The 23,516-nt window shown below is 38.7% G+C and overlaps 1 protein-coding gene across 3 annotated transcripts in view; it reads left to right on the forward strand.

The window, feature by feature from the left end:
• Positions 1-23,516, forward strand: part of MAST2 (microtubule associated serine/threonine kinase 2) — a 140,724-nt gene that overhangs the window by 16,998 nt on the left and 100,210 nt on the right. For all 3 annotated transcript variants that reach the window (XM_012722391.1, XM_012722392.1, XM_004678949.2), the window contains exon 3: positions 1,467-1,609. In XM_012722391.1, coding sequence (XP_012577845.1) covers positions 1,467-1,609 — 143 coding nt within the window. The remainder of the gene's footprint in view (positions 1-1,466; positions 1,610-23,516) is intronic.

Genomic DNA, 23,516 nt, shown 5'->3' on the forward strand with positions numbered 1-23,516 from the left:
GGTCACCTCCGGGGCAGGCGGGAATTGAACTCATGCTGAAGCGGCTTTAGATTCTCAGTGCTGTGCTTTAACCCGCTGCGCCACCAGGGAGGGCCCCATCAGAGGTTTTTAAGGGAGTAAATGACATGACTATATTTTGGTCAAATCACTAGGAGTATGAAAGGGTTGAATTGGAATTTGCACCTCAGAAAGTCATTGCAGGTGTTGACTTTATAAGTAATGCTCTTATTTTTTTCTTTTTTCTAGATTTATTTTTATTCATGCATACAAGAACTGGGATGTTAGCCAGAGGTGCAGGGGGTGAGTGGATTCACCAGAGTAGGGACTAGAACAGTGTGAGATAGAGATCTGCTGTGCCATGTGGATTAACTCCTTGGCAGACTGGGGATTGAACTTGTGCTGCAGGGGCTGCCAATAGTTTGTTAGTGCTGTCTTTAATTCCTGCTCCAACAGGGAGGCCCTCTTGTATTTTTTTAAAGTAAGATTCCAGCACTGAGTCAACCCAGAGCCTGATAATAGCAATGTAGATTTTTTCCCCTGGAAATACAAGCTCTAAAAAGGGATGCAGTCATTTTCACTCTTGTAGGTGAGGAATTAGGTAGGATGGAAGGCTCTGGAAAATTCTTGGCCTGCTAGATTGGGTGTCAGACTAGGGGGATTGGCATGTGATAGACATTACAAAGAATTTAACTAGTTAAGCTCAGTTCAGTATTAAAGTTATAATTCTCCTCACCATCAAAGCAGTTGGAGCTTTTAAAGAGCTATCCATTTTTTTTCTTTTCCCCCTGACCCTTTCTTACATTCCTGCTATGAGTGAAACCATCTGGTATTTTTCTTTTCTTTTTTCTGGCTCATTTCAGTAGTATTATCCCTTTTAGCTCCATCCCTGTTGCCAGAAATGGCATGAATTTAACTTTTTTGACTGCTGGGTAGTATTCCATTGTGTATATGTACCACATCTTTTTAATTCAGTTATCTATTTTTGGGCATTTGGTTTAATATCATATCTTCCCTATTATAAATAAAGCAGCAATAAGCCTAGGGGTGCAGGTGTCCTTTTGAATTAATGTTTATGTGTCCTTTGGGTAAATACCTAAAAGTAGAATTGCACTGAAGTAAAAATGAAAATCAACTAACAACTGTAAACCAGAGACATTCTATGGGGGGTAGAGGGGAATAGGATCAAAACTGGAGTGGGAAGAGCACACAGTACTATGGTGATGGCACATGGGTGAAGTGGTGGTGGGAAGTCCACAGGATTACCACTGAGATGAAAAAATGTACAAAATGAAGAAAGACGTAGAAAAAATTTTTAAAAAAGGTATCTATTGTAAAATGGATATTGGGTTCTTCACTTTTGTGTTGTGAGCCAGTGTAGTTTTATCCACTTGATATTAATGTGTTTGTATTTTTCATTTGTTTGTTGTTAAAAATACAAGTGTATTTTCTAAATCTTGTGTTTGAAGGTAAGCAGCTGCTCCCCTTATCCAGCAGTGTACATAGCAATGTGGGACAGGTGGCTTGCCAGTCGTCAGGAGAAGCATCTAACTTAGTCCGAATGAGAAACCAGTCCCTTGGACAGTCTGCACCTTCTCTTACTGCTGGCTTGGTAAGTAAGATGATGTGTTGCCCTGTGAACATATCTGTGATTGTCATTTGTTACATCTATTATTTTCCTTTTTGGGTGATTGGATATTTTAATTTCTTTTTTTCCCATATTTATTCATTCAGAACTAGGGTACAGGCCAGAGGTGCGGTGGGGGAGAGGATTTACCAGAGGTAGAATGGGGAGCAGAATAGGCAGACTGACAAAGTACACTGCTGAGGGGAGCAGTGGGTGAGACAGGAGAGGTCTGTTGCACCATGTGGATCACCCCTGCGGTAGAGATCGAATTCATGCTGAAGTGGCCTCAGCTTCCCAGTGCTGCGCTTCAACCTGCCACAGCCCCAGGGAGGCCCCCAATTTTTTTTAAAAAAAGATTTATTTATGCATACAGAGCTGGGATGCAGGCCAGAGGTTGGGATGTATGAGGGGGTTCACTAGAGACAGAATGGGGAGCAAAATAGGTGGATTGACTGAAATACATTGCTGAGGGGAGCAGTGGGCAAGACAGGAGAGGTCTGCTATGGTAGGTAGTTTAACTTCCTAGCTGGAGATCAGGGCTGTAGTGACTGCCAGTAGCTGCATAGTGCTGAGACTTAACTCCTTGTGTTACCAGGGAGGCCCTGGATGTTTTCTTAAAGTCAGGTACTGTAAAGAAGGGAATTTACTTGAATATATCATATCCTAATTATATGTATTCTCTCTGGTTTCAGTTTTGATTATGTGTTAAATCTACAAAAAGGTTCAGTATGATTGTAATTTTAATGAATATTTCAGGAAACAGCTTTCTTTATATGGAAATGATCTAAATCTTGTGAGTTTGTGTTGCTTCTGTGTATAACTCTGGTAGACATACTTAGTGTATGAAGATAGGGAATGTGTTACCCACATAGTGGGTACTTAAATATGTGTTGGGTGAAAGAATAGGTCTTTTCTTTGTATGGGCTCTTATTGATAAAAAGGAGCTAGCAGTGATTAAGTTGTTTAGTCTGGGCATGTTTGTTTTCTGCCTGTACCCTTTAGCCCTGCTTCTTTACTTAAGGCATTCATTGTGCTTATCTTATATTCCCTTTATTTAAAGGACACACAGACTAGAATTAGAATAGTACAGTAACAGAATCTTGTTTCTATTAAAACAATCTCATCTACTCTTAAGATTGTTAAGTTTTTTGATTGGCCTATATGGAGTTGAAAGCTTTGTCCATTTGTTCATCCAAGGAGATGGGCATAGAAATCATCTTAAAGCATAATGAAAGTTAAATTTTGGTTCAAGAAATTTTTGTGTATGATCTGAAGTCTGTGACACTCAGGCTGTGGGGAGACTCGGGATCATTTGTGGAACTTCCCCTCTGCTCAGCTTTTTTTTTTTTTTTAAAGATTTTTATTTATACATACAAAACTGGGGTACAGACCAGAGGTGCAGGGGTGGTGAGAGGATTCACCGGAGACAGAGTGGGGAGCAGAACAGGCAGATCGACAAAGTATACTGCTGAGGGGAGCAGTGAGTGGGTCAGGAGAGGTCTGCTGTGCCATGTGGGTCACCTTCATGGCAGGGATCAAACTCATGCTGAAGTGGCTTTAGCTACTTAGTGCTGTGCTTTAACCCGCTCCGCCACCTGGGAGGGCCCTCTCCCCAGTTTTTATTTTGAAAATTTCAAGCCTACAGAAAAATGAGAGGAATGGTACAATGAGTACCCATATAAACTTAGTTAGATTGGTCAACTTGTTTTTAACATATTTTCCTCACATTTGCTTTGTCTCTCTGTGTGTTTTCTGAAAAATTTCAAAGCAAATCACAGATGTTAAGATTTCTCACCATTAAATAGTTTTCCTAAGGTGAAAATAGTCTCCTAAAATAACTCCAGTACATTATTGGATCCAGTACATTATTAGATCCAAGTTTAATATCAGTTTAACAATGGTGTGTAATATATATATATATATATATATATATATACACGAGCGGGGGATTTCCCTGCTTATTCTAAAATGTCTATTAAAGCTGCACCTCTCTTCCCTTCATCTCCCTTTAATCTCTGAAACTTGAGAAATCTGTGTTCTGTTACAGAGATTTTGATCTCATAGGGATAGGTGGCTGGAGACATTTATACTTTCTTTAAAGTACTGTGCCTTATTCTTTTTTAAAAAGATTTGTTTATTTATGCATATAAGAACTTGGGTACAGGCCAGAGGCAAAGGGCTAGAGGGCCTGAGAGGATTCACCACAGACAGTGGAAGCCAAACAGCCAGATCTATGAAGTACACTGATGAGGGGAGAAGCGGATGAGACAGAAGAGGTCTGTTGCTGTATGTGGGCCACCTCCCTGCCTGGGGATCGAGCTCTTGCTGCAGCAGCTGCCAGTAGCTTCATAGTGCTGAGACTTGAACACCTGCACCACCAGCTAGGCCCAAAAACCTGTACTCTTTAGGTTCTTATCCTCCCAACCTCCCTGCCCTTAAGGTCTGTATAACCACTAATCAATTTTTCATAGATTTGCCTGTTTTGTACAATCTATGTAAATTAAATCATACTATTTATGTGGCCTTTTGTGATTGACTTATTTCGCTTAGCATAATGTTTTTAAGGTTCATCCATGTTGCAGCATGGATTATTACTTTGTTCCCTTTTTACTTCTTAATATTGTTCAGTTGTATGTACACTACATTTTCTGTAGCTGTCTGTTGGTTGACATGTAGTTTTTTCTTACCTTCTGACTTTTTAAAATAATGCTGCAGTGAACATTTGTTAACAAATTTCCTTGTGGATATATATTTCATTATTTTGAGGGGGGTGCATATATATTTTGGAGTAGCTTGCCAAATTGTAATTGTTTAATTGAGGATATGCTGTACTGTTTCTTAAAGTAGCTGTGCCATTTTACATTTCTACCAACAATATTTGAGGGTTTTGATTTCTTTACACTGTGATCAACGTTTGCTTTTCTTTTTGATTTTAACCAACTGAGTGGTCAGAAGGTGTATTTTGTTTTGATTTGCATTTGCCTAGTGATTAATGACATTGAGCATCTTGTGTTTCTTGGTCATTTGTATTAACCTTCTTTGAAAAACTATTCAGAGACTGCCCACTTAACTGGGTTATTTGTCAGGACTTCCTGGTGGCCTTTTAGTTAAATCTCAACACTGTCACCACTAAGGCCTGAAATCCCTGGCCAGGGAGCTGACCCATGGGCTCTCCTGTCTCACTGCTGCTCCCCTCAGCAGTGTATTTTGGTAGATCTGCCTGTTCTGCTCCCCACTCTAGAGGTCTGATGAATCTTCTCACTCCTCTCACTCCCGGCACCCTAGTTCCATGCAGAACAATATTGGGTACTTGTCAATGTAAGTAATATCTAACTGGAAATTCTTGAAAAGGAGAAAAAAAAAGGAAAGGATAGCCTGAGGTCATAATAGATAAGCAAGTAACTCAGGGAAGAAATGACTTGGAAAAAACAAAATGCCAAACCTTGGGAGAAGAGAAGTTGGATTCAGTTCTAAAAAGTAATTCTTTTATAAATCTACATATATATCTAGCTATTTGAACTTTGTGAACTTTGAGTAAAGACTAAACTTAATTGAGCCTCTGCTTTCTTATCTTTAAAATAAGCTTAATTCTGCTTTGCTTTTTCATGTTCATGTTAGCTGGTATCTGCAGCTTTTGTCTTCTATTTCTGACATAAATCCACTTACGTATATGACCATGTCTGACTCATTCCATTTGTTTACTTTTCCTTTTCATTTTATTTATTAATATCTTTTTTAATTTTAAAGTTATTTGTGCATACAGAACTGGGGTACAGGCCACAGATGCAGGGGCGGTGAAAGGATTCAGAATAGACAGCGTGGTAGAAAGGGGTAGGAAAAACTAAAGTGCATTTGCAGTGATGCTGGGTTAATATAACCCATGAGAGGGAGGAGCAGCTGATATAGTCTCTCTCTGCTGTTGCTAACTCAGGGGTACAAGTCTGTGTCAGAGACTGTGGTGACTGCCCTGCATTGGAGAATGTGTGGGTTGCACAGTTGGCTTGCAGGACAGAGGGTACCCTAATGGAGAGCTCTAACAGTAAAGGACAGATGATACCTCATTTGAATTGTAGCCTTTGATGACCATGATTCTGTAGACAAGATTGCCACTCAGACAAGATTATATTGTTAATGGCCACAACACTAACAAGCCCTGTTTAAGTAAGCGATGGCCAGAGGTTGAAATGGTCCTGGAAACTGGTGGTAGTCATGGAGGTGGTTTTGGTGGAAATGATAGCATTGGTCATAGAGGAAACTTTATAGGTTGAGGTAGCTTTGGTGGGAGCTGTGGTGATGGAGGGGGAGGAGGATGCAGTAGCAGTGGGAATGGATTTGCTAATGATGGAAGCAATTTTGTATGTGGTGGAAGCTACAGTGATTTTGACAGTTACAACAGTCAGTCTTCAAATGGACCCATCAAAGGAGGAAATTGGAGGCAGAAGGTCTGGCCCCTATAGTTTTCTTTTTCTTTTTCTTTTTTTTTTTAAGATTTATTTATTTATTCCTACAGAATTGAGGTACAGGCCAGAGGTGCAGGGGCGGTGAGGGGATTCACCAGAGACAGAGTGGGGAGCAGAACAGGCAGATTGTGAAGTACACTGCTGAGGAGAACAGCTGGCGGGTCAGGAGAGGTCTGCTGTGCCATGTGGTCACCTCTGTGGCAGGCAGGGATCGAACTCGTGCAGAAGTGGCTTTAGCTTCTTTAACTTGCTGCGCCACCAGGGAGATGGCCCCTATAGTTTTCAAAGCCAGTGTTTCACCATGCCACAAAACCATAGGTGGCTATGGTAGTTCAGCAGCAGCAGTAGCTATTGCAATGGTAGGTTTTAGTTAACTGACAGGAAAGAAAGCTTAGCAGGAGAGGAGATTATGTCAACAGCATCTCAATCTGCCTTGCTTACCACTGTACCCCCAAAGTGACCTGTTCTAAGTGATAGCCACCAAAAGTCTAGGAGCTGTGTTTTCTATCTATCAATCTATCTATTTTTAAGATTTATGCATACAGAACTGGGGCACAGGCCACAGGCGCAAGGGTGGTAAGAGGATTCACTAGAGACAGAGTGGAGAGTAGAATAGGCAAATCAACAAAGTATGCTCCTGAGGGGAGCAGTGGGCGGGTCAGGAGAGGTCTGCTGCGCCATGTGAGTCACCTCTGGGGCTAGAATCGAACTCGTGCTGAAGTGGCTTTAGCTACATTTAGCTATATTTACATGTTGTGCCACCAGGGAAGACCTGAATAAAATTTTTTTTTTGATTAAAGAAACAATAAAACCTTGCAAGATGTATAGCATATCTTCCCTTTGCTCTTCCAGATCATATTCTTGCACCTCAAAATGAAGGATCATTATGAACTATGTCAGTAGGGTTCCCACAATCTCTTTTGTCCAGAACTGCAGCCCCAGTAGAAAGAGAAAAAGGTCTTAAGTAAGGCTCATATGTTATAAAACAAAACAAAAAAGCCACTGTTTGGGCTTACCTTAATTGCTGCTGAATAATAGTCTTATGCTTACCAACCATGGGCTTGAAAGAGAGTGTAAGGGAAAGAAATGGTTTTTGGAACTGAGGAAATAGAGGAAAATGACAGAGGTATTACTTGAGAGTTGTGGTAGAAGGATGTGAAAAGCCGGACATATGATCCTGCAGGGACTACCTGGGAGAATAAATTTCTCCCTACTTTCCCTTTCCCCGCTTCTTTCTTTGACCTACTGGTATTACCTGTTGAACCTTGGGATGGTGTGGGGGGATCCTGACATAGGTTAGGGATAAACACCAAAAATTTACTTTAAGGGTGGAGTTAAAGGTTCTTAAATCTGTACTTCAGACCACTTTACCTGAGACGAAACCATTTTTTCTTCTACAGTTATTTGCCCAGGAACTGACATTGCTTGCTTCTGCCTTGTCCTCCTGTACTTTATGGCATATAAGAAAGTTGAAAGAGTGGGCTCTATTTTTTTGTTAATCCCTTGTAGCAGATCTTATCTTTAATCTTGTTTCCATTTTTTCCTTTCAGTTAATATTTATATTATATGTCTCCTGTGTTGAAATTCGTATTATACCAGTATCTGTAGGTGATAAGACAAACATTTCTTAAGCTGCCCTACATATCTTTGTTCCTCTCCTCTTTTCCTCCCTTTCATCCCTGCACTGCTCCTAAGCTTAATATAACACTCTTCTTTTTTCTTCTGTTCGCATCAGGATTTTCTGGTGGTATATTTCTGTTTGTGAATACTTTGTTTGTTTAGGTAGTTTCTAAAACCTTTATTTATTTGGTATAGAAGAACTGGTGTGAATGCCAGAGGTGGGGGCATGAGAGGGTTCACCAGAGACAGACTAGGGAGCAGAACAGGTACATTTACTGAAATAAACTGCTAAGAGGAGCAGTGTTTGAGACTGGAGAGGTCTGCTGCAACATATGTGAGTCAACTCCCTACAGGGGCATCAGATTTAGGCTAGAGTGGTGATAGTGCTGAGACTTAACCCCTAGGCCATCAGGAAGGCCCTGTTTAGGTAGTTTTTTTTTTCCTTTTTTTCTTTTAAACTGTTCTAGACTATCCCTCTTATATTCCCATACTTGCAAAGTTGTTTCTATTATATCATTTTATGACCTATAAAATTAAAATTATAGCTTTATAAAATATCTTTTAGAGCATAGAGTCTCTTGTGCATAGGAGGAGAGAAGCAATTAACAGTTTGTTACTCTGTTACGTGAGAGAGAATTGTGCCTTAAGATATCCATTAGTGTTTAACAAATGAGGTATATATGTAATAACCATCTGATAGGTTAAATCAAGCTATGGTAGTTTATTTGGTATTGTGATCCCAATGAAACTAATTTGCAATTTTTAGCCCCAGATGCTAATTACAGGGAGGCAGTTACTTGTTACAGGACCTTGTAAATAATCTTGCTAGAGTGTTGTAAAGAGGTAAATTGAACAGGTTTAGTTACCAGTTCTTTGGGTAGAGAGCTACAAAGGAGAGATAACATCAGTAATTGTAATTTTGAGGACAATATTATTTAGATTTGCCTCTAAATTAGGGCCATGCTATCTCTAATATAGGTAGCATTCCTAAATATTATTTAAGTTAGCATTTAGAAAAGTATGTCCACATATTGTCTGGATTTTTATTTATTTAGAGTAAACATGTTTTTAGTGCTCAGGGCATGTTATGATTTATGACTGCCAGAGAAATAAGAGATGAAGACATTGCCCTTATTCTCAAAGAATTAGTTAACAGTAATTGCTATATAACTGAATCACTACAAAGGAGAACTGTGTGAGCCATAGCTTGGATATTGGTTGTTTTCACTAGCTGATTTTTTCAAGTATATTCCTTTTTTTGTTTGTTTGTTTAAAGATTTATTTATTTATGCATACAGAACTGGAGTATAGGCCAGAGGTGCAAGGGTGGTGAGAGGATTCACCAGAGAGTAGGGAGCAGAACAGGTTGATTGATGAAGTACACTGCTGAGGGGAGTAGTGGCTGAGACAGGAGAGGTCTGCTGGGGATCGAACTCACACTGAAGCAGCTGCGGCTATCTTGCTGTGCTGTGTCCTAACCCCTTGCGCCACCAGGGGGCCACATTCGGAAAGATTTATTTACGCTTACAGAACTGGGGTACAGGCCAGAGGTGTGTGGGGGTGAGAGGAGTCACCAGAGACAGGGAGAACAGGCAGATCTACTGAAATCCACTGCTGAGGGGAGCAGTGAGCTAGACAGGAGAGGCCTTCTGTGCAATGTGGATCACCTCCCTGGCCGAAGATCAAACTCGTGCTGCAGTGGCTGGTAGTAGCTTCATAGGGCTGTGTCCCAACCCCTTGTGCCACCAGGGAGGGCCCTCAGTATTTGGTTTTTAAATGTTAAGCCAATTTATACTCCTGGTATAAACCTCACAATATATTTCCTTTTTAATATATGTTGGACTTGATTTGCTAAAATTGTTGTATTTATATTCCTGAGGAATTGGTGTATAGTTTTTTTTTTAATTATTAGAACTTATTTATTTATTTATTTTAAAAAAGATTTATTTATTTATGCTTACAGAACTGGGTTATAGGCCAAAAGTGCGGGGGCAGTGAGAGGATTCACCAGAGACAAGGGAGGGAACAGAAAAGGCAGATCGACAAATTATACTACCCAGGGGAGCAGTGGGCAGGTCAGGAGAGGTCTGCCACACCATGCGGATCACCTCCGGGGCCAGGATTCAAATTTGCACAGCTTGCAGTGCTGTGTCCTTACCTACTGCACCACCAGGGAGGGCCTTGTATAGTTTTCTTAATGTCTTTTGTCTGGCTCTGGAGTTAGGATAATTTTGACCTTATAGAATCTATTAGGAAACACTTTTTCTCTTCAGTATTTAGAAAGAGTTCATGTGGAATTAAAAAATTGCTTGGTGTTTTTCATTGTCATTCATTTAAAACCTAGAGTTTCATTTGTGAGGAAGTTAAGAATTTAATCCTGACATAGAGATAGTCATAATTTCTGTGTTTCATGAGAGGTTTTGGTAGCTTATGTCTCTTAAGGAATTTATCCATTTCATCTAAATTATGGAATTTATTCTTTTTTTTTGTTTTTTTTTTTTTAAGATCCATTCATTCATTCATACAGAACTTGGGTACAGGCCAGAGATGGAGAGGGTGAGAGGATTCACCAGAGACAGAACAGGGAGCAGAACAGGCAGATCAGCAAAGTACACTGCTGAGAGGAGCAGCGGGTGGGCCAGGAGAGGTCTGCCTCATCCTGTGGATCTCCTCCAGGGCAGGCAGAATCGAACTCATGTGGAAATGGCTAAAGCTTCTTAGTGCTGTGCTTTAATCCGCTGAGCCACCAGGGAGGGCCTGGAATTTATTCTTATGAAGTTTATCTCTTACACTGATCTTGTTTTTTAATCCTAATCCATTTTAGCAGTGATTTACTTTCTCAAGACCTCGTGATTTCTCTTTTTCTTATGTATGTATATATGTGTTTTCTGCTTTATTGATTTCTGCTCTCTTGATTCACTTTTTTTGCTTATACTAGATTTTATTCTTTCTATCATAATTTAAGATGGAAGCTGAGGTCATTAAATTGAATTGTTTATTTCTCAATATAGATGAACAGTGCTTTCTATATACTACTATTTTATACACTTTATAACATGTATAATGTATTATTTTCATTCAGTTCAGATTACCTTCTGATTTCCCATTTGATTTCTTTGGATTACGAGTTATTTCCAAGTATATTATTTACTTTTTAAACATTTGGGGATTTTTTTGTTATTTTGTTAATTTCTAATTTTTTTCCTCTTGTGTTTGGTCACATATATAGTCTTTTTATGGTCTTGAATATGGTCTATTTTGATAAATATTTGGTTTGTACTTTAAAAATACATATTATGCTGTTGCTGTGTCAAGTCCTCTATAGTTGTCGTTTAATTCAGATTGGTTGATATTGTTAGTCGACTTCTGTCTGTTTGCTCTCTGTTTGCTCTATTAGTTAAGCTGACTTTTGGAATCTCAAGAGGAACTGAAGGTAAATGAATGAGTTATCTCTGTATGTTTCCATTTTTAAGTCGTTAGTCTTCTAGCTTTAATCTTCCACTTTGTTTTTAGATTTATTTATTTATGCATACAGAACTGGGGTACAGGCCAGAGGTGCAGGGGTGGTGAGAGGATTCACCAGAGACAGAGTGGGGAGCAGACAGGCAGATCATCGAAGTACACTACTGAGGGGAGCAGCGGGCGGGTCAGGAGAGGTCTGCCACGCCATGTGATATCACCTCCCAGGCAGGCGGGATCGTACTCATGCGGAAGTGGCCTTAGCTTCTTAGTGCTGTGCTTTAATCCGCTGCGCCACCAGGGAGGGCCCTAATCTTGCACATTCTTAGTTACATTGGACAGTTTTTACAATGAAAAATCATTTTAATTTAAAGCAGTCTAGATATATTAAGAATTAGAATTTAATGATTGGATTTCCACTTTCTAAATTATTTATGGCAGTGTATGGATTGAAATGATTTCTTTGTCTTTTGTGTCATGCCTATTGGAAGTATGTATGTTATGTCTTTAATAAATGTTTAGTTTTATCCTTTAAAAATGAATGATGAAGGGTCTCCTTGGTGGCACAGAAGTTAAATCTCAGCGCTGGCAAGCTATCTCCAGCCACTGTGGCATGAGTTTGATCCTGAGCTAAGAAGCTAACCCACATGGTGCAGCAGACCTCTCCTATCTCACCCACTGCTCCCTTCAGCTGTATATTTCAGTCAGTCTGCCTGTTTTGCTCCCCACTCTGTCTCTGGTGAATCCTCTCACACCCCCCAAAGCCCCCACCTCAACCTTTGGCCTACATTCAAGTTCTTGTATTTATAAATAAATAAAAATAAATTTTAAAATAATTAATGAGGAATATCAAGCTTATTTTTTTTAAAAGATTTATTTATTCATTCATACAGAACTGGGGCCAGAGATGCGGAGGGTGAGAGGATTCACTAGAGACAGAGTGGGGAGCAGAACAGGCAGATCTACGAAGTACACTGCTGAGGGGAGCAGCCGGCGGGTCAGGAGAGGTCTGCCACACCATGTGGGAATGGAGCAGGCGGGAATAGAACTCATGCGGAAGTGGCTTAAGCTTCTTAGTGCAGTGCTTTAACCCGCTGCGCCACCAGGCAGGGCCCATATCAAGCTTATTTTAAAAACAAAAAGGAATACAGAAGTAATTTTCTGCTTTTGAAATTATTGGTAATTTTTGTTTTGATAGATGAAATTTACATTGTGGGCAAGAGATAGAAATGGCCAGTAGTTGATTTTTCTATCTTGTGATTGCTTATAACTTTTGCTTAAATTTAAAAAGATGCCAGTAATATTTTCAGTTTCATCTCACTTTCCCCCCATTTGACCTCTTAACTTTCAGTTCTACTTGAAATGAATTACTGGAGCTAAGGGACTGAGATTGCTTCTGGGAGACAATGTTCTGTTTTTCAAAAGAGAACCAGAGCTCCAAACAGAACATTCCACAGATGTATGAGCATCTTGGGAATAAAGTAAAGTACATTTATAGGAAACAGTAAAATGAAAATGTAGAAATCAAGTGAGTGCAGTCTTGTTTATTTTGAAATAATTAAAAGATTCATGTGAAGTTGCAAAAAATTATACATAGAAGACCATGAACCCTTCACCAAACTTCTTCCAATGGTGATATTATATATAACTGTAATACAGTATCAAAATCAGGAAAAAGACTAATACAATGTAGCTAATTAGATTATAAAGTATACCTAGATTTCTATGTATAAGTTCTTTGTTGAGTATGTGGTTTGTCAATAGCTTTTGCCACATTGGTGTTCCATTTTTTATTAGTAGACTTTTGCAAAAGTTCTTAATTTTGATGAAATTTTGTTTACAATTTTTTGGGGGTATCATGTATAATGTCTAAGAAATCTTTGTCTAATTTTAAGTCCTGGAAATTTTCTCCTGTGTTTTCTTATAAGCTTTAAAATTTTACATTTAAATCCATGATTCATTCTGAATTAATTTTTGCATGTGGCATGATTCTTTTTGTGCATATGCTTGATCGTGTATATTTATATACACATTATAAGACAGTATTGTGGGTAGGGGTCAGTGAGATGTGCTTCATTTTGGGGGAGTAAACTTAAGGTATTTATTCCAAATAACCCTTTGGTTTAGGTCTTCTGCCCATTTTTTAATCAGGTTTTTTTTTTTTTTTCTTACTGAGTTGTTTGACTTCATTATATATCTTTGATATTATCCCTTACTAGATGTCTGGTGTGCATGCTTACTTATCAAGAAAAATTTCAAATGAACAGTTTAACGTAGCACTTAAACTTGAAAAAGATGAACAGAACCAAAAATTAGAAGGAAGTAATAAAAATCAAAGTAGAAGTAAATGAAATAAGAACAGAGCATAATACAAATTAAACTAAGAGTTGGTTAGTCAAAAATATAAACAGAATTAAGAAAGAATACTTTTTCATTTTTTTACATCATTCTTAATTTTGTGCATTTTTTTCATTTCAATTGTAATCCCTGTGGGCCTCCTACCACCAATTCACCCGTGTGCTATCACCATATCCAATGTACTCTTCCCACACCAGTTTCTGATCTCATTCCTCTTTCCACCCCCATAAAATGTCTCTGGTATATAGTTGTTCATTGTTTTCATTTTTTTTTTTAAAGATTTATTTATTTGTGCATACAGAACTGGGGTACAGGCCAGAGGCTCAGGGGCGGCGAGAGGCTTCACCAGAGACAGACAGAGTGGGGAACAGAACAGGCAGATCGACAAAGTACACTGCTGAGGGAGCACCGGGCGGGTCAGGAGAGGTCTGCCACGCTATGTGGTCACCTCCGGGGCAGGCGGGAATCGAACTCATGCAGAAGCGGCTTTAGATTCTCAGTGCTGTGCTTTAACCCGCTGCGCCACCAGGGAGGGCCTGTTTTCATTTTTACTCTTACTACATTCGTTTCTCATTCTCTCTTTTTTTCCCTTCCCCCTGATCCCTTATGCTCCTGCTATGTGTGAAACCATCCAGTATTTTTCTTTTTCTTTCTGGCTTATTTCACTAAGCATGATAACCTTCCAGCTCTGCCCTGCAAAAGGAATGAGTTTATCTTTTTTGATTGCTGAGTAATAGTCCATTGTGTATATGTACCACATCTTTTTAATCCAGTCTTCTATTTTTGGGCATTTGGGTTGATTCCACATCTTCCCTATTATAAATAAGGCAGCAATAAACATGAAGGCGCAGGTGTCCTTTCGAATCGAAGTTTTTGTGTCTTTTGGGTATATACCTAGGAGTAGGATTGCTGGGTCATATGGAAGCTCTTATTTTTTGTCTTTTGAGAAACCTCCAAACAACTTTCCATACTGGTTGTATCAGCTTGTGTTCCCATCAGCAGTGTAGTAAAGTTCCTTTTTCTCCACATCCTTGCCAGTATTTGTTGTTGCTAGTTGTTTTAGTATGTGCCATTCTCACTGCTGTGAGATGGTATCTCATTGTGGTTTAAATTTGCATTTTCCTAATTACAAGTGATGTTAAACATTTTTTCATATGCCTGTTGGCCATCTGCATTTCTTCTCTGGAGAACTGTCTTTGTAGCTCTTCTGCCCATTTTTTCATGGGTTGTTCACTTTAATTTTGTTGGGTTTAATCAGCTCTTTGTGTACCTTTGTGATCAGTCTTTTGTAATTAATATTGTGTGCAAGTATTTTTCTCCCAGTCAATAGGGTGTCTTTGTTTTATGTAGTGTCTCTCTTGCTGTACAGAAGCTCTTTAACTTGATGAAGTCCCAGCTGTTTATCCTTTCCTTCACTATCCTTGCTTTGGGTGATAGATCTTTAAAGACATTATTGAGGTATATGTCATGCAGAGTTTCGCCTACCTTTTCGTCTAGATACTTTATGGTTTCAGGTCTTATGTCTAATTAATCCATTTCAAGTTGGTTTTTGTGCATGATGTGAGGTAGTAGTCTAGCTTTTTATTTTTTTGCACATTGCAGTCTGGTTTTCCCAGCACCATTTGTTGAACAAACTCCTTTGTTCCATTGCATATTCTTTGCTCCTTTGTCAAAAATTAGCTGTCCATAAACCTGTGGGTTTATATCTGGGTTTTCTGTTTGAATCCATTAGTCTGTATGTCTGTTTTGATTATGATGACTTTGTAGTATAGCTTGAAATCTGGGATTGTGATGCCTCTAGTCTCTTTTGCTTTAATTAGGAGAGTTTTGACTATTTATTTATTTGAAGTTTTTGTGGCTCCAAATAAATCTTATCATTGAGATTTTTTTTGAATAGCATTAAATCTGTATATTGCTTTTGGTAGGATGGCCATTTTAATGATGTTAATTCTTCTAAGCCATGAGCAGGGGATGTCTTTCCATTTCATTGCATCTTCCTGTATTTCTTTTATCTCAGGGTTTTATAGTTTTCTTTGTATAGATCCTTCAGCTCTTTTGTTAGGCTTCCCAAGTATTTGATTTTTTTTGTTTCTATTGTAAAGGGAATGGTTTTATTGATTTCTACTTCTGAGTGGTTATTTGTGTATAGGAAGGCTACTGCATTTTGTGTGTTGATTTTATAATGTGCAACCTTGCTAAACTAGTTGTTTTTGCTTCATTTTTCTGTGGAGTTCTTAGGGTTTTCCCTAATAAATACAGTTTTACTTCTTTCCCTGTTTGGATTCCTTGTGTGTCTTTTTCCTGTCTTATTGCTCTGGCTAGGACTTTCCATTATTACGTTGAAGAGCAGTGGAAATCCTTGTCTTGTTCCTGATCTAAAAGGAGGGCTTTCAGCTTTTCAGAAGCGAGAATATTCTTTAATCAACAAAACCAGAAATGAAAGGGGAGAAAGTACAACAGAAGCCATAGAAATAGAAAGTATTTTTTTAAAGATTTATTTATTTATGCATACAAAACTGGGGTATAGGCCAGAGGTATGGGGCGGTGAGAGCCTTCACCAGAAACAGCACTAAGAACAGGCCGACAAAGTACACTGACAAAATGCACTGACAAAGTACACTGCTGAGGGGAGCAGCTGGTGGGTCAGGAGAGGTCTGCCGCACCATGTACATCACCTCCAAGGGCAGGGATTGAACTCCTGCTGAAGTGGCTATAGCTTCTTAGTGCTACGCTTTAACCTGCTGCGCCACCAGGGAGGGCCTGAAATAGAAAGTATCTTAAGTGACAACTAAGTGGGGATTGTGGCTTCTGTGGCAGAGCTAGGTCTGAAGTGAGTTGCAAATGGAGTCTTTTCCAAGCAAGTTCCAAGAACAGAGCTTTCTTTGGAGATAAAGGATACTATGATCAGGACCTGGGTTCTTTAAATTCTGAGTAGGGACTGCATGTACTTATGTAAGTGAATGTAATCCCAGTGTTGGCCCCAGGAAGGGATTGGAAAGGTGTTTCAACACAGAAACCATTTGTATAGAAGAACCTTTCTTGTTAAGGGGTCTTAGGTAGACTTCCTTCAGCTCCAGTAAGTTCCACAAACTGGGCCTTCCCTCAAGATATGAACGTTAGCTGACTATAGCCAGGGATTATAGACTTAAGCTGATAGTGACTACATTGGAAAGATGTTGTGCTGGTGATAGTGAGGGTCTCGGTGCCTTTAATAACCGGAGTGCAGGGTGTTTCATCCACATACCTTGCTTGATTTCTAGCAATATGGCATCCTTCCTTCCCAATGTCAGTCAGTTCTCTTGCAACCCCTGGCTGCAGATTTCCATTCCCTAGTATCTTATCATTTTCCATTGGTATAGCCTTTCTTTTTTCATATCTGGTTGTGTGTGTGCCTCAGCTAAAAAGGCAGTTTCCCATTACCCTTTATCATCTTTATCTTTATCTTCGGCAACCATCTTGCTCTTCTGAATATTCTCGCAAAAAAATTAACTGATCTTATTATTACTAGTCCATTCAAGCACCTTCTTCAGGATCATAATTTTTGCTTTGTCATACCTTGGGATGTTTTCCCATGAGGCCATTATGCTGAGTAGCCTTCTCATCACAATCTGATAGATGTTCAACTCTCTTGTTTAATTGTTCTTAAAGTATACCAGTTCTTAGGCTTATCAGTGTCTATTTAAGCCTTTTAATTTTTTTCTGTCCTTTAGTCTTTACTGTCTTCCCCTTTTTAGTTTAGGTTTCAAGGTCTAGTAAATCTTTGACTCTTTAGTCAATATCATAAATCTCTCTTTTTTTTTTATTTGTACATACAGAACTGGGGTACAGGCCAGAGACTCAGGGGCGGTGAGAGTCTTCACCAGAGACAGAGCGGGGAGCAGAACAGGCAGATTGACGAAGTACACTGCTAAGGGGAGCAGCGGGCGGGTCAGGAGAGGTCTGCCACGCCATGTGGTCACCTCCGGGGCAGGCGGGAATCGAACTCATGTGGAGGTGGCTTTAGCTTCTCAGTGCAGTGCTTTAACCCGCTGAGCCACCAGGGAGGGCCCAATATCATAAATCTTTTACAAAAATTTATATTATTGTTTCCCTTTTTGAGATACTGATTTATAACTGTATATATAACCTTTTTAGAGAATAAACTTGCACCTCCTCAAATGTATGCTATCAGCCTGCCCTCACCATTTAAGCACCCATAATTCTTCACCATTGATCTTAAGTTCTTGTGTCCTCTCCATCCTTTGCTCTCATCTGCACCTAGATTCCTTCCCCTTACTTCCACAGTCATAAACCTTGCCCCCATTTTTTTAGTCAGTCTAATAAATCCATATGGTAAAAATTTTCACCTCTGTCTTTTTGTAGTCTACTGATAATACAGCAGAGCAGATTTGGTGACCTATAAAATGGTGATGAATAATGCCTGTCAATCAGGCCTCAGCATTGCTTGCAAAACCTTTGTTTCTCTACATTAACTTTTCTAAGTTTTCTTTGCTCTTTGCAAATTCCTTATCTTGTTCTTTGTTAATTTCATTCTTACTTCACAGAAAAAATATCTACACATTTGAAAATTCCTTAGCTTCTTTATCACTAAGATTCCAGATATTTTATTATGGGTGCGTGCTTTTTCTTCTTTCTTTCTTTTTATTTTTTCCTTTACTGCAAACTTTTTTAAAACTAGTTTATTTTTACATATTTCTGTGCATTTTTCCATCTCAGTTGCAATCCCCTTGGGTTTCCCATCACCAAATCACGCATGTGCCATCACCATAGTTCAGTGCATTTCCCCTTCTCCCACTGTTTTTGATCCTATTCCCTACTCTACACCCATAAAATGTCTCTGGTATATAGCTGTTCATTATTATAATTATCTTCTCACCTGGTCCATTATATTCCTACTATGAGTGAAACCATCTGATATTTTTCCTTTTCTTTCTGGCTTATTCCACTAAGCATGATCTTTTCCAGCTCCATCCATGTTGCTGCAAAAGGCATGTTTTTTTTTTTTTTTGGTTGCTGAGTAATATTCCATTGTATATATGTACCATATTTTTTTTTTTAAAGATTTATTTATTCATACAGAACTGGGGTACAGGCCAGAGATGTGGAGGGTGAGAGGATTCACCAGGAACAGAGTGGGGAGCAGAGCAGGCAGATCGACAAAGTACACTGCTGAGTGGAGCAGCGGGTGGGTCAGGAGAGATCTGCCATGCCATGTGGATCTCCTCAGGGCAGGCGGGGATCGAACTCATGTGGAAGTGGCTTAAGCTTCTTAGTGTAGTGCTTTAACCCGCTGCACCATCAGGGAGGGCCATGTACCACATCTTTTTAATCCAGTCATCCACTTTTGGGCATTTGGGCTGTTTCCATGTCTTTCCAATTGTAAATAAGGTAGCAATAAACATGGGGGTGCAGGTATCTTTTTGAATAGTCTTTTGGGTAGATGCCTAGGAGTAGGATTGCTGGGTCATAGGGAAGCTCCATGTTTAGCAATTTGAGGAACCTTCAAACAGTTTTCCTTAGTGGTTGTACTAGTTTGCATTCCCACCAGGAGTGCAGAAGAGTTCCTTTTTCTCCACATCCTCACCAACATTTGTTGTTGCCAGTTGTTTGAAGATGTGCCATTCTCATTGGGGTGAGGTGGTATTTCATTGTTGTATTAATTTGCATCTCCTTTATTACAAGTGATGTTGAACATTTTTTTCATATGCTTGTTGGCCATCTGCATTTCCTCTTTGGAGAAGTGTCTTTTTAGTTCTTCCGCCCAGTTTTTGATGGGGTTGTTTACTTTATTTTTGTTGAGTTTCATCAGTTCTCCATATATTTTTGTGACCAATTCTTTATCGCTAGTTTTGTGTGAGAATTTTTTTTCCCCAATCAGTGCGATGTTTGTTTTTTGTAATGTCTCTTTTACTGTACAGAAGTTTTTTAACTTGATGTAGTCTCATCTGTTTATCCTTGCATTCACTATCATTGCATTGGGTGCTCTATCTTTAAAGATGTCACTGAAATGTATGTTGTGTAGTGTTTGGCTCATCTTTACTTCCAGGTATTTTATGGTTTCCGTTCTTATGTCTAGGTCTTTAATCCACTTCGAGTTGATTTTTGTGTATGGTGAGAGGTAATGATCTAGTTTTTTGCATGTAGCGTCCCAGTTTTCCCAGCACCATTTGCTGAACAAATTCTTTGTTCCATTGTATCTTTGCTCCTTTGTCAAAGATTAGTTGTCCATAAATCTGTGGCTTTATATCTGGGTTTTCTGTCCGAATCCACTGGTCTGTATGTCTGTTCTTGTTCCAGTATCATGCAATTTTGATTATTATGGCTTTGTAGCATAGCTTGAAGTTTGGGATTGTAATGCCTCCATTTTCTTTCTTCCTAGTGATGAGAGTTTTGGCTATTCGAGGGCGTTTGTTGTTCTATCTGAATATCATCAATATTTTTTCTATTTCTTTGAAGAAAGTCATTGAGACTTTTGTTGGGATGGCGTTAAATCTGTGTATTGCTTTTGGCAGGATGGCCATTTTGATGAGGGGATGTCTCTCCATTTCATGGTGTCTCTTTGTATTTCTTTTAATAGTGTTTTGTAATTTCCCTTGTATAGGTCTTTTACCTCTTTAGTTAAGTTGATTCCCAGGTATTTGATTCTTTTTGTTTTAATTGAAAAGGGGGTGGTTTTTTAATTTGTCTCTTATGATTGGTAGTTTGTGTATAGGAAGGCCTCTGATTTTGTGTGTTGATTTTATGTCCTGCTACCTTGCTAAACTGGTTGATGGTTTTGATTAGTTTCTCCATGTTTTTAGGGTTTTCCATGTAGATTAACATATTATCTGCAAATAAGGATAGTTTTACTTCTTCTTTCCCTATTTGGATTCCTTGTATGCCTTTAGGGTTTTCCATATGAACATATTGTCTGCAAATAAGGATAGTTTTACTTCTTCTTTCCCTATTTGGATTCCTTGTATGTCTTTTTTCCTGTCTTATTGCTCTGGCTAGACCTTCCAATATTATGTTGAAGAGCAGTGGTGATAGTGGACACCCTTGTCTTGTTCCTGATCTCAAAGGAAAGGCTTTCAGCTTTTCTCCGTTGATTATAATATTGGCTGTGGGTTTGTCATATATGGCTTTTATCATGTTGAGACATGTTCCTTTTATTCCGAGGATTTTGAGGGCCTTAAACATAAATGGGTGTTGAACTTTGTCGAATGCCTTCTCCGCATCTCTTGATATGATTATGTGGTTTTTATTTTTCTGTCGGTTGATGTGATGGATTACATGAATTGATTTTCTGATGTTTAACCATCCTGTGCTCTTGGGACAAAGCCCACTTGGTCATGGTGTATTATTCTTTTAATGCATTTTTGGATTCTGATGGCTAAGATTTTGTTGAGGATTTTTGCATTGGTGTTCATTAGGGAGATTGGTCTGAAGTTTTCTTTTTTTTGTGTTTTCTTTGTTAGGTTTTGGTATTAGTGTGATGTTGGCTTCATAGAAAGTATGTTGTAGTTTTCCTTCTTTTTCAATTTTTTGGATGAGTCTGTGTAGAATAGGCATTAGTTCTTTTCTGAATGTTCAGTAAAATTTATTTGTAAATCCATCTGGTCCTGGGCTTTTATTTTTGGGGATGGTTTTGATTACTTCTTCAATTTCCTTGATTGTAATTGGTCTGTTTAGTTGTTCTGTTTCTTCTTTATCTAGCTTTGGGTGGTTGTAGAATTGTAGGAATTTTTCCATTTCTGTTAAATTGTCCAACTTGTTTGCATATAATTGCTCATAGTATTCTCTGATTATTCTTTTGATTTCTGCTGAATCTGTTGTGATTTCTCTTCTTTCGTTTATGATTCTGTTTGTGTTTTCTCTTGGTGAGCCTGGCTAGTTTCTCTTGTTTATTTTTTCGAAGAACCAACTTTTGGTTTCATTGATTTTTTGGACTTTTTCTAACATCCATTTCATTTATTTCTGATCTGACTTTTATTATTTCCTGTCTTCTACTGGCTTTTGGGTTATTTTGTTGTTATTTTTCCAGTTCTTTAAGGTGGGACATTAGGTTGTTTCTTTGAGTTATTTCTTGCTTCTTTATATGAGCCTGTAATGCTATATATTTTCCTCTTATAACTGCTTTTAATGCGTCCCATACGTTTTGGAGATTTGTGTCGTCGTTGTCGTTCTTCTCCAGGTATTTTTTGATTTCTTCTTTGATTTCCTCATTGATACAATGGTCCTCCAATGTAGGTTTCAGTCTCCACATGGTAGGTGGGTTTCTTGTCTTCCTCATATGAGTTATTTCTAGCTTGATTCCTTCATGGTCACAGAAAATAGTTGGATGATTTTGATTTTAGTGTATCTGTTGATATTTATCTTGTGACCCAGTATGTGGGTCCTAAAGAATGATTCATGTGGATTTAAGAAAAATGTGTACTCAGATTTTTTGGGGTGCAGTATTCTATAGATGTCTGTTAGACCCATGTTGTCCAGGTCCTTGTTCAGAGCTTTAGTGTCTTTGCTTATTTTTTGTCTTGTTGATCTGTCCATTGTGGAGAGTGGCTTGTTGAAGTCTCCTACTATGTATGTATTTTCTCTGATATGTTTTCATAGATGACAGTGGTTTCCTGATATATTTTGGTGCTCCTTCATGTGATGCATATATGTTGATGATTGTTATGTCTTCTTGTTGTATTGTTCCCTTAATCATTATGTAGTGGCCTTCTGTGTCTCTTTTAACCATTTTTAGTTTGAAGTCTATTTTTTTTTTTAAAGATTTATTTATTTATTCATACAGAACTGGGGTACAGGCCAGAGATGCGGAGAGTGAGAGGATTCACCACACACAGAGTGGGGAGCAGAACAGGCAGATCGACAAGCACACTGCTGAGGGGAGCAGCGGGCGGGTCAGGAGAGGTCTGCCACGCCATGTGGTCACCTCCGGGGCAGGCGGGAATCGAACTCATGAGGAAGTGGCCTTAGTTTCCCAGTGCAGTGCCTTAACCCGCTGCACCACCAGGGAGGGCCTGAAGTCTATTTTATCTGATATAAAATAAGTATATTTTATAGCTGTTCCTTCTTTTTTGTTCCATTTGCTTGTAGAACTGTTTTCCATCCTTTTATTTTCAATCTATTTTTATCTTTTTCAATTAGATGTGTTTCCTGCAGGCAGCAGAATATTGGGTTCTGTTTTTTAATCCATCCTGCAACTCTTTGTCTTTTTATTGATGAGTTTAAGCCATTTGCAGTTAGAGATAATATTGATATACTGGCACCTACATTTGCCATTTTAATCCTTTTGTATTTTTATTCCTTGTTTTGAACTGTTCTTGTTCATTTGTCTGTTGGATTTGGTTTGAGGACTTCTTGTAGTAGTTTTTGGAGTGGGGGTTTAGTCTTGACGAAATTGTGGAGTTTCTGTTTATCTGGAAATGTCCTTATTCTTTATTCATAGAGGAAGGAGAGCTTCGCAGTAGAGAGTATCCTTGGTTGGCATTTAATACTAGAGTTTGTTGAGTATGTCCCTCCACTCTCTTCCTGCCCGTAGTATTTCTTTTGGAGAAGTGTGATGTCATCCGGATCAGTTTCCCTTTGTAGGTTATTTGTTTCTTCCCTCTTACCATTCTCATCTTTTCCTTGTCTTGTATTCTTAGAATTTTTATTATAATGTGTCTTGCTGTTTTTCTCCTCTCGTCATTGTAGTTTGGTGTTCTTGCTTCTTGGACGTCTATTTTCATCTCCTACTTCATATTAGGGAAGTTCTCTTCTATTATCTCTGTGAATATTTTCTCTATTCCTTGGCCTTTTTCTTTGCCTTCTGGGATACCTAACTCTGATGTTTCCTTTTCTAATGGTGTCAGATAGCTCTTGAAGTGTTTTCTTTATTCCTTTTCCTTTTCCTTCTCTTTCCTTTTCTTTTTTAATTCTCTCTGTTTCTGAGTCTTCAAGGGTGCTGATTCGTTCTTCCATTTCATCTATTCTGTTTTCATTACTTTACCCAGCATTCTTTATCTCCT

The sequence above is a fragment of the Condylura cristata genome, unplaced genomic scaffold (assembly GCF_000260355.1).
Source record: "Condylura cristata isolate star-nosed mole 26May11 unplaced genomic scaffold, ConCri1.0 scaffold00008, whole genome shotgun sequence".
Lineage (NCBI taxonomy): Eukaryota > Metazoa > Chordata > Mammalia > Eulipotyphla > Talpidae > Condylura > Condylura cristata.